The sequence below is a fragment of the Coregonus lavaretus genome (assembly GCF_964263955.1).
Source record: "Coregonus lavaretus genome assembly, chromosome: 7".
NCBI classification, from domain to species: Eukaryota; Metazoa; Chordata; class Actinopteri; order Salmoniformes; family Salmonidae; genus Coregonus; species Coregonus lavaretus.
In genome coordinates, this window is record NC_139994.1 from 3,675,005 (window position 1) to 3,687,504 (window position 12,500).

The window sequence follows — 12,500 nt, forward strand, 5'->3', positions numbered from 1 at the left end:
GAAATAGATAATAAACAAAAGTGAAATAAACAATAAAAAATGTACAGTAAACATTACACTCACAAAAGTTCCAAAAGAATAAAGACATTTCAAATGTCATATTATGGCTATATACAGTGTTGTAACGATGTGCAAATAGTTAAAGTACAAAAAGGAAAATAAATAAACATAAATATGGGTTGTATTTACAATGGTGTTTGTTCTTCACTGGTTGCCCCTTTTCTTGTGGCAACAGGTCACAAATCTTGCTGCTGTGATTGCACCCAATAGATAATGAAGTTTGTCCAAATTGGATTTGTTTTCAAATTCTTTGTGGGTCTGTGTAATCTGAGGGAAGTATGTGTCTCTAATATGGTCATACATTTGGCAGGAAGTTAGGAAGTGCAGCTCAGTTTCCACCTCATTTTGTGGGCAGTGTGCACATAGCCTGTCTTCTCTTGAGAGCCAGGTCTGCCTACGGCGGCCTTTCTCAATAGCAAGGCTATGCTCACTGAGTCTGTACCTAGTCACACTGGTCAGGTATTCTGCCACTGTGTACTCTCTGTTTAGGGCCAAATAGCATTCTAGTTTGCTCAGTCTTTGTGTAAATTCTTTCCAATGTGTCAAGTAATTATCTTTTTGTTTTCTCATGATTTGATTGGGTCTAATTGTGTCCAGGTCCAGTTTGCTTAGGGGACTCTTCTCCAGGTTCATCTCTCTGTAGGTCTCTCACTCTCTCTCTCTCTCTCTCTCTCTCGCTCTCTCTCTCTCTCTCTCTCTCTCTCTGTCTCTCTCTGTCTCTCTCTGTCTCTCTCTGTCTCTCTCTCTCTCTCTCTCTCTCTCTCTCTCTCGCGCGCTCTCTCTCTCTGTCTCTCTCTCTCTCTCTCTCTCTCTCTCTGTCTCTCTCTTTCTGTCTCTCTGTCTCTCTCTCTCACTCTCTCTCTCTCTTTCTCTCTCTCTCTCTCTGTCCTCCGCACCATCTACACCGTATTGAACCAGGAGAATCAGCAGCTTAAATGACCCTGCTGAAGAGAGACAGGCTGTTTAGGAGGACTTTCTCTCTTCTCCCTGTGTAAACAGGATCGTTAGGAGCGTCCCCTGCCTTCTGTCTTTCTAGTCTACCCTGGGCTTGTGTGTGTGTTAAGTATGTGTGTGTGCGCATGCGTGCCTGTGTGTCCATTCAAAGGACAAATACCGAGTCACAATAATAATCTGCTAGAAACAAGGAAGAGGTTAGAAGGCACACTAACTTACAATGACCTGTAGTGTAATGACTATATTACCAACAATTGAATAACATAGGATCCAATCCCAGGTAAACTACCTGACCAAATCTCTTCATAACGGACTCTATTTTCTCTGGTTGTTTTCCCCATGCAGCCGTTGCCATGACGACAGACGAGGCGACAGAGAGCCAGCAGCAGAAGAAGCCCAGCCAGCAGGAGGCGGAGCAGCATCAGGCCACGCCCCCTTACCACGGGCCCTCGGAGTCCCAGGCTTCCACCACAACCCCAATCTCGCCCCACAGTCCCGGCTCGCCCTCGCCCTCCTCGCCCCAGGAGGAGGTGCAGCTGAGGCCCCGCCAGCGCACCTCGGCCGGCCGTGGCCTCTCGCGACTCTTCTCCTCTTTCCTGAAGAGGAGGTCTCAGTGCGAGGGGTACGGGGGAGAGAAGGGGGAGAAAGGAGGGGACGGGGAAGAGGCCAAGGCGCCCATCGCTGACTGTGAGCCAGAGCTCAGGATCGAGGGGGATCAGAACCTCGACCTGCGCTCGCTCAGCAGCAACGAGGCTCAGGTGAGAACCTATCACTCCTACTGCGCTGTCATACTGGGGCTGAGTGTTAGGCTTGATGAGGACATTTTTAATAGCTGTGTGTGTGGTTGAGGACTCTTAGCTACTGCTTAGCTAGAGGGCAAAATGAGTTTCGGTCAGTGTCTCAAGTGCCAATTTTAGTCTGAGCTGATCAGTGTGCTCTTCAGTAGGAAATGTTAAGTGTTTTGTACTGGATTACAGTACTCTGGATTACAGTACTCTGGATTACAGTACTCTGGATTACAGTACTCTGGATTACAGTACTCTGGATTACAGTACTCTTCAAACTGCTATGTGAAGTGAGTAAGAACAGAAGTGCATGAATGTGTAATGATTGTGGTGTTTGAGATGTGGCTTCAGGAAAGCCTTTCCTTCGGTTCCTTTTGTTCCTTCTGTATGTAGGATTTCATTTCATTCTCAAAGCACAAGGTCATTGCAATATATAGTCACAATAGTGGTGATATATAGTCACAATAGTGATGATATATAGTCACAATAGTGGTGATATATACATTTTTTTTAGTGATCCAATTGACATTTTAGTCATTTAGCAGACTTTCTTATCCAGAGCGACTTACAATTAGTGAGTGCATACATTTCACATACTGGCCCCCACAATAGTGATGATATATAGTCACAATAGTGATGATATATAGTCACAATAGTGATGATATATAGTCACAATAGTGGTGATATATAATCACAATAGTGGTGATATATAGTCACAATAGTGATGATATATAGTCACAATAGTGATGATATATAGTCACAATAGTGATGATACATAGTCACAATAGTGATGATACATAGTCACAATAGTGGTGATATATAGTCACAATAGTGATGATATATAGTCACAATAGTGATGATACATAGTCACAATAGTGGTGATATATAATCACAATAGTGATGATATATAGTCACAATAGTGATGATACATTGTCACAATAGTGATGATACATAGTCACAATAGTGGTGATATATAGTCACAATAGTGATGATACATAGTCACAATAGTGATGATATATAGTCACAATAGTGATGATATATAGTCACAATAGTGATGATACATAGTCACAATAGTGATGATATATAGTCACAATAGTGATGATACATAGTCACAATAGTGGTGATATATAGTCACAATAGTGATGATATATAGTCACAATAGTGATGATATATGGTCACAATAGTGATGATATATAGTCACAATAGTGATGATATATAGTCACAATAGTGGTGATATATAGTCACAATAGTGGTGATATATAGTCACAATAGTGATGATATATAGTCACAATAGTGGTGATATATAGTCACAATAGTGGTGATATATAGTCACAATAGTGATGATATATAGTCACAATAGTGGTGATATATAAAAAAAATTTAGTGATCCAATTGACATTTTAGTCATTTAGCAGACTTTCTTATCCAGAGCGACTTACAATTAGTGAGTGCATACATTTCACATACTGGCCCCCACAATAGTGATGATATATAGTCACAATAGTGATGATATATAGTCACAATAGTGATGATATATAGTCACAATAGTGGTGATATATAATCACAATAGTGGTGATATATAGTCACAATAGTGATGATATATAGTCACAATAGTGATGATATATAGTCACAATAGTGATGATACATAGTCACAATAGTGATGATACATAGTCACAATAGTGGTGATATATAGTCACAATAGTGATGATACATAGTCACAATAGTGATGATACATAGTCACAATAGTGGTGATATATAGTCACAATAGTGATGATATATAGTCACAATAGTGATGATACATTGTCACAATAGTGGTGATATATAGTCACAATAGTGATGATACATAGTCACAATAGTGATGATATATAGTCACAATAGTGATGATATATAGTCACAATAGTGATGATACATAGTCACAATAGTGATGATATATAGTCACAATAGTGATGATACATAGTCACAATAGTGGTGATATATAGTCACAATAGTGGTGATATATAGTCACAATAGTGATGATACATAGTCACAATAGTGGTGATATATAGTCACAATAGTGATGATATATAGTCACAATAGTGATGATATATGGTCACAATAGTGATGATATATAGTCACAATAGTGATGATATATAGTCACAATAGTGGTGATATATAGTCACAATAGTGGTGATATATAGTCACAATAGTGATGATACATAGTCACAATAGTGGTGATATATAGTCACAATAGTGATGATATATAGTCACAATAGTGATGATATATGGTCACAATAGTGATGATATATAGTCACAATAGTGATGATATATAGTCACAATAGTGATGATATATAGTCACAATAGTGATGATATATAGTCACAATAGTGGTAATATATAGTCACAATAGTGGTGATATATAGTCACAATAGTGATGACTTTATTCAAACCCCTTTCCTATACTTCTATCATTTCTTGTATAGAATAGACAGTAAGGGAACCATGCAGTTACAGACAACAGTAGACTACAATAGGAATACGTAACGGCTCTCCTCTTTGGGTCTAAGTGTTCTCTCTATCTCTCTCTCTCTCTGCTCTCTGAGGTCATGCCTTAGATAAGGGACTCATTTAGTGAAGCGAGGCTCCATTCGGGTCCTCTGAAAGGTTTGTCTGAGCTGAGGTTGTCTCTTCCTGGCTGACTGGCTGGCTGACTGGCAGGCTGACTGGCTGGCTGACTGGCAGGCTGACTGACTGACTGACTGGCTGGCTGGCTGGCTGACTGGCTGGCTGACTGGCTGACTGGCCGGTCCCAGTCCCACTAGTTCCCTTTCTCTCCCTGATCAGTGGTTATTTTAAGACCCTGCTCCTTCCTTCAGTGTCTACAGTGATTTCATTTACTTTTTTCTGTAGTGATGCTTTAATTATTCATTGCCAGAGCCTTTGTGTGTGTGTGTGTGTGTGTGTGTGTGTGTGTGTGTGTGTGTGTGTGTGTGTGTGTGTGTGAGTGTGTGAGTGTGTGAGTGAGTGAGTGAGTGAGTGAGTGTGACAAAGCCTTTGTTTATCTCTCCTGTAGTGAAGTGTAGAGATGCAGAACCAGAACGGTTGACCTGACTACTAACTTTTGGGTTTGAGTTTAGGGTTAATGGTTTTTGAATGCCTCCAGGCATGGTGGTAAAGGTATCATGTGTTAACTGACTGGACATTGTCTGAGACTGAACAATGATGGTATAGATGAGCTGAGCTATATAGATATATAACATCATGTCTTTGTCGTTTGTAAAGCTTAGCTGTTTGTTCTGTGTAGCTTTAAGCGACGATGTTTGTCTTACACACAAATGCAAATGTGTCCATGTACGTGTTCTTGGAATGAATATAAAATTGAATGTGTTAAAATGTGTCTTGTGTGTGTTTTCCTCCAGCCTGTCCAGGTAGACCAGAAGGAAGACCCTGAGGAAGACTCTGAGGAAGAGGGGGGGAAGGAGGGAGAGAAAGACAAGGAGGGAGGAGAAGAGGAGGAGGAGCCCAAACCTGAGGGAGAGGAAGAGGAGGGAGAGGGAGAGGAAGAAGCTAAACCTCCTAAGGCTCCCCGTCGACCCAGGATCATGCAAATTAAAGTTACACTGCTGGACGACACTCTGTTTGAGTGTGAGCTGGATGTAAGTCCCAATATTACCAAATCATTCCTTTATTATAGCGGGAAATCAGGGATACATAGCCTGGGGGACCCAGGTCGGTTTGTGCTGTCTTGCCAAATCCTATTAAATTGTCAGATTTTGATATATGTCATGCCGTGTTTGGCATGGCTGCTTGGCATGACAATTCAATATGATTTGGCAAGACAGCACAACCAGACATGGGATCTGTAGGCTAGGGATACATCCAGTATTGGAACAAAACTATCCTCCACCACTTCTCAGACAATGTTGTTGTCATTGGTCAGCAGCCTAACTACCAGCCTGCTACTATAAGGTCCCTGGGAAACACACCGACATTCTGTTTGTCATTGGTCAGCAGCAGCCTCACTACCAGCCTGCTATAGAAGATGTCAGAAATTCTCTCAAAGATTGTGCACAAATTTGTTTACATCCCTGTTAGTGAGCATTTCTCCTTTGCCAAGAGAATCCATCCACCTGACAGGTCTGGCATATCAAGAAGCTGATTAAACAACATGATCATTACACAGGTACACCTTGTGCTGGGTACAATACAAGGCCACTCTAAAATGTGCAGTTTTGTCACACAACACAATACCATAGATGTGTCAAGTTTTGAGGAAGCATGCTGTTGGCATGCTGACTGCAGGAATGTCCACCAGAGCTGTTGCCAGAGAATTGAATGTTCATTTCTCTACCACAAGCCGCATCCAACGTTGTTTTAGAGAATTTGGCAGTACGTCCAACCGGCCTTACAGTCACAGACCACGTGTAACCACGCCAGCCCAGGACTTCCACATCCGGCTTCTTCACCTCCGGGACTGTCTGAGACCAGCCACCCGGACAGCTGATGAAACTGAGGAGTATTTGTGTCTGTAATAATGCCCTTCTGTGGTCATTCTGATTGGCTGGGTCTGGCTCCCAAGTGGCTGGGACTATGCACCCCTGCCCAGTCATGTGAAATCCATAGATTAAGGCCTAATGTATTTATTTCCATTGACTGATGTCCTTATATGATCTGTAACTCTGTAAAATCGTTGGAATTGTTGCGTTTTGCGTTTATATTTTTGTTCAGTATACATCACAGAAGACTGAAATATACCAAAACCGTTTGACATAGAAACACCGGATTTTCGGCGTAAAAAAAATATAGAATGTTTATTAATTATGAATGTATGAAAAATATTAATAACATTCCACCCGTAAGGCCACTAGAGGGCGATTTGGTCATTTAACTGCAGGAAAGAGGTCTACTGTATAAGTCCCAATTGACACCCTATTCCCTACATAGTGCCCTACTTATGACCAGAGACCTATGGGCTCTGGTTACAAGTAGTGCACACTATATAGGGAATAGGGTGCTATTTGGGACATAAATTGAATGACTGGCTTCTCTCCTGTTTTTTTAAACATGCCAAATGACATACATAGTTAAAGACAGGTTTATTGTGGCTCTGTATGACATCTCTCTCTTGCCTTTAGAAACATGCCAAAGGCGTGGAGCTGTTCACCAAGGTGTGTGACCACCTCAACCTGCTGGAGAGAGACTACTACGGTCTGGCAATCTGGGAGTCGCCCTCCATGAAGGTCTGTTGCTCTTAAGTCAGGGGTTCCCAAACGTTTTTGCTTTGTGACCCACAAATTGATGTGTCTTTTGAGTTGTGACCTGATTGGGTGAATACCCGGGGCGCGAGGTGTTTGGAGTTGTCAACAAAGCAGCATGACAGAAATATAATGCCACGTTTTCGAACTACCGGTAGTTTCTTTGAGAAGATATATAAAGCGATCTGTGCATTTGAACAACAGCATAACTACACCTATTTCACTTTTGCGTGTCAAACACCGAATGACCACTGCTGCACACGCTTCCACTGTTTTGAACAGATTAGATTATACTATTATATTATATGATAGTAGATTATACTATTTAGAACGAGCAGGCAGCTCACGCACAAACGAGTGCACCAGGGAGAACGCAACAAGCATGCAGATGAAATAAGTGAAAACACATTATCTAACTGGGGATAGCTAGCTAACATAATGTCACAAAGCATGGACCACCCATACGTAAAAATGTATGCACACATGACTGTAAGTCGCTTTGGATAAAAGCGTCTGCTAAATGGCATATTTTTCTGAAATACACTATATATACAAAAGTATGTGGACACCCCTTCAAATTAGTGGATTCGGCTTTGTCAGCCACACCCGTTGCTCACAGGTACATAAGAATTGAGCACACAGCCATGCAATCTCCATAGACAAACATTGGCAGTAGAATGGCCTTAATGAAGAGCTCAGTGACTTTCAACGTGGCACCGTCATAGGATACCACCTTTCCAACAAGTCAGTTCATCATATTCCTTCCCTGCTAGAGCTGCCCTGGTCAACTGTAAGTGCTGTTAATGTGAAGTGGAAACGTCTAGGAGCAACAATGGCTCAGTTGAGAAGTGGCAGGCCATACAAGCTCACAGAACGGGACCGCCGAGTGCTGAAGCGCGTAAAAATTATCTGTCCTTATTATCTACACTCACTACCAAGTTCTAAACTGCCTCTGGAAGCAACGTCAGCACAAGAACTGTTCATCGGGAGCTTCATGAAATGGGTTTCCATGGCTGAGCAGCCGCACACAAGCTTAAGATCACCACGCGCAATGCCAAGCGTCGGCTGGAGTGGTGTAAAGCTCGCCACCATTGGACTCTGGAGCAGTGGAAACGCATTCTCTGGAGTGATGAATCACGCTTCACCATCTGGCAGTCCAACGGACAAATCTGGGTATGGCGAAGGCCAGGAGAACGCTACCTGGCCAAATGCATAGTGCCAACTGTAAAGTTTGGTGGAGGAGGAGTAATGGTCTGGGGCTGTTTTTCATGGTTCGGGCTCCTTAGTTCCAGTGAAGGGAAATCTTAACGCTACGGCATACAATGACATTCTAGACGATTCTGTGCTTCCAACTTTGTGGCAAAAGTTTGTGGAAGGCCCTTTCCTGTTTCAGCATGACAATGCCCCTGTGCACAAAGCGAGATCCATACAGAAATGGTTTGTCGAGATCGGTGTGGAAGAACTTGACTGGCCTGCATAGAGCCCTGACCTCAACCCCGTCGAACACCTTTGGGATGAATTGGAAGCAAATTTCCTGCAATTCTATACAGTATGACATAACTAATGCTGTGTTCTTATGCTTAAACATTATAACAAAATCAATGGGGGCCTGATTGTCAATCTTCTATTTTGTTGATTGTAGAATATTTGTTCTCAAAGATTATAGGCTATTATTATCTACATACTTTCTATTTGGTTTTAGTCTTTTAAAGGGGAATGGATACACTTTAGGAAGTAAATCTAAGCAAAGAGATGTATTCAATCCATTAATCCTAAACATGTGCATTTAACATAAAAACATCTCTATATTTAGTGTTTTGATCGTCAACAAGGTTTATTTGAGCCATGGTCAGCGCCATTTTAAATTGCCATAGTAATGACTGACGCCGCACTGGCAGGAATCAGCTAATTGTCTGTGGTATTGAGTTTTCGCGCGGAGACTGAATCGAAGAGAGTGAGGTTAGGTGCGGACAACGAATATGGCATCAACAAGTAGTAATTCAAACATGAACTGGGTAGAGCCAGGCTGTATGAAATGGCTCCAAAAAAATCCCTCGGTAAACTACACCGGCTGCCCAAGGACCCACATCTTTTGAAGTGGCTCTATGTCCTGAAGAGGAAGGACGTGCCAGTTCGAGCTAGCAGGATCTGCAGGAAGCACTTTGCAGAGGCAGACTTCGCGATGAAGGCAACCGGGAGTTTCCAAATGGAAAGGAGTCATATGCCTACGTTGAAGCACTCTGCTTGCGCCTCCATTTGACATTTCGAGGGTTATGGTGTAGGTGTTAGCTACCAACCGACCATCATCAACATCGCTGCCTTTGGAGTCAAGCAAAAGCGACTGAACGGAGGAGGCGACGCGAGTCAATGCAATGGAGCCTGAGGTAACGTTAACCGGTCATGACTGTTGTTGACTAGGCTAGCGTTAGATACTGGACAACTTTGTTACAACTCTAGTTGAAGGTAATGTTAACTAGCTAATTGCGTCTGAAGTGTTTTGTGTAACACACCCCAGCAAATAACGTTAGCAAGCAACTCAACTGCAACTAAAATTGCAACACAGTTTCTCCGTGTACCCCTGTTATTAAGGAGTTACTGTAGTTAGCTTCCACCTCAGATAGTCAAGTACAGTAATACATTTTATTGACAGATTTGTTTTTGTAATGTTTTGTTAGCGCCACCTAATTTAGCTAGACTGAAGTTGATATAGCTAATGTTTGCTGAAATATAAATATGTCTGTCTGTGTGTGTGTGTGTGTGTGTATGTGTGTGTGTGGACAAAGCATAGAATACAGGTAGATTGTTAATGCCAACTGATATATTTGGGTTCAGTTGTCTTAACAAAACATTTGTTTGTTTTCAGGATGACATCTTCATCCCTGAGAAGGGGTTCACCCTGGAGGAACTGTGCAGGAGGCAGAGGAGGTACATGTTATTTCTAAGGCTATTGTTTATTTTAAGTATATGCAGTGATTCTTGAATATAACTAATAGATGCCTTACTTGTTTTCTTCCAACAGATGGAGCTGACGGAGGGTGAGATCAGTGTTGACCATAACTCGCTGAATGAACCTGAGAGCTTAGAATCTCAATCAATCACAGTGCGAGCCAAGATATACAATCGATCACTTTGGGGGAGCGGGCTGGTGTTCCGAAAATGGAGAAGGAGCAGGCCATTCAACAGCGAATTCAAAGATACACCCATCCATAAAAAAAAAGGGAATAGGAGTGGAATTGTTTTTTCACTAGATTTTTTAAAACCTGTTTCAACGGATGTGCTACCTTGTCCCGGTCCTGCTGTTTCGACTCTCTCGCTCAACCGATGAGTGCTCAGCTATGAAAAGCCAACTGACATTTGCTCCTGAGGTGTTGAACTGTTGCACCCTCTATAACCAATGTGGTTATTATTTTGATGTAAAAAGGGCTTTACATTTGATTGATTGTTTGCTGTGCTGGATGCTGTGTATTCACTAACGGTCTGAGTGATGGGACATTTTTATAGTATCTGTAACATATTTTGGTGTGTATTTAATCTGCATCTTAACTTCTTAAAGTGCCAATCAACAGTAGAAACAATAACAGTGTCTCCCTGCTCCTCTTTGGGTAAAAAGCTGAGGGATGGGGCTGGAGAAATGTAACCACTCTCAAATTCATAGACAGAGATATATAGATGCAAGGACTGACCATCCATAATATCAAAATTGTAATCCTGTTTCTGTGATCTGTTTTCACTACCATGTACCCAATTCTCTTTGGATAAAGGCGTCTGCTGAATGGCATATATTATTAAAGTCTCCTTTGACTCTACCAACTAGTTGCTCAGTGTAGTTACTATTCCTTTCCAACAGGTGGCAGCCAAAGCTAGTTGAAGGCACTACTCTAGCAACAGGGACACGGGATTAGTGTGCGTTGAAAGTAGTTTAATCAAATGTCTCCGGAAGGTGGTGAGTGACTCCGCTGTCCTGGCGTCGTGAGGGAGCTTGTTCCACCATTGGGGTGCCAGAGCAGCGAACAGTTTTGACTGGGCTGAGCGGGAACTATGCTTCCGCAGAGGAAGGGGAGCCAGCAGGCCAGAGGTGGATGAACGCAATGCCCTCGTTTGGGTGTAGGGACTGATCAGAGCCCGAAGGTACAGAGGTGCCGTTCCCCTCACTGCTCCATAGGCAAGCACCATGGTCTTGTAACGGATGCGAGCTTCAACTGGAAGCCAGTGGAGTGTGCGGAGGAGGGGGGTGACGTGAGAGAACTTGGGAGGGTTGAACACCAGACGGGCTGCGGCATTCTGGATGAGTTGTAGGGGTTTAATGGCACAGGCAGGGAGGCCAGCCAACAGCGAGTTGCAGTAATCCAGACGGGAGATGACAAGTGCCTGGATTAGGACCTGTGCCGCTTCCTGTGTAAGGCAGGGTCGTACTCTCCGAATGTTGTAGTAGTCCTTCATAAGGATTAGTGACACGTCCAATAAATACATCGCCATCCAGACAGATTTACAGGAACCTCTGACTGGATGTAATACAGCCACCAATCCCCTGGGATTTTGTGCTGTATCGCCACCATCTCTCTACAACACACACACTCCTACTCTAGCCATTATCTGGCAGCATCCCCACTCACATCAATTTGTGTTTGGCTACGTCGACCCTCTAGCTGAGCTGTTTCAGGCGGCATGTCTGTGTTGTTACTGCTACGAGAACGAACTATTTTTATCTGGGGCAACGATCGGCTCAAACATGAACGGCTTCAGTAGGTTTATTGGCTCCCTAAATAACATTATTTAATTATCTGTAATAAACTCATTCTCAGACTCGGAGCTACTCGGTAAATTCAGCCATTTTTGGGAGTTCAAAAATCTTCTCTCCTGCCAGTGACGCAACAATGCCAATATGGCGATTTACAGTTAAAGTTTGCTGCCATTCTAAATCCTAGTGTTTCCATTCCCCTTTAAGTTTACACTGAAAGGGTTTATTTTTAATTTTTTTGGAATGCACAAAAAATCTCATCCCGCGACCCACCTGAAACCCTGCTGCGACTCACAAGTGGGTCCCGACCCACAGTTTGGGAACCACTGCTCTAAGTTACTGTTCTGTTACTAATGTCTGTCTGTCTGTTACTACACTGTTACTAATAGTACTTCTTTAAGTCACTGTTACTAATAGTACTTCTTTAAGTCACTGTTACTAATATTACTTCTTTAAGTCACTGTTACTAATATTACTTATGTAAGTCACTGTTACTAATATTACTTCTGTAAGTCACTGTTACTAATATTACTTCTGTAAATCACTGTTACTAATATCACTTCTTTAAATCACTGTTACTAATATTACTTCTGTAAATCACTGTTACTAATATATTACTTATTTAAGTCACTGTTACTAATATTACTTCTGTAAATCACTGTTACTAATATTACTTCTTTAAGTCACTGTTACTAATATTACTTCTGTAAATCACTGTTGCTAATATTACTTAT

At 42.1% G+C, this 12,500-nt stretch overlaps 1 protein-coding gene across 1 annotated transcript in view; it reads left to right on the plus strand.

The window, feature by feature from the left end:
* Positions 1–1,367: 1,367 nt before the first annotated feature.
* Positions 1,368–12,500, plus strand: part of epb41a (erythrocyte membrane protein band 4.1a) — a gene marked incomplete at both ends in the record, with an annotated part of 87,011 nt that continues 75,878 nt past the window's right edge. Inside the window, 3 exons of the mRNA XM_084165475.1 lie at positions 1,368–1,772; positions 5,193–5,429; positions 6,909–7,013. Coding sequence (XP_084021601.1) covers positions 1,368–1,772; positions 5,193–5,429; positions 6,909–7,013 — 747 coding nt within the window. The remainder of the gene's footprint in view (positions 1,773–5,192; positions 5,430–6,908; positions 7,014–12,500) is intronic.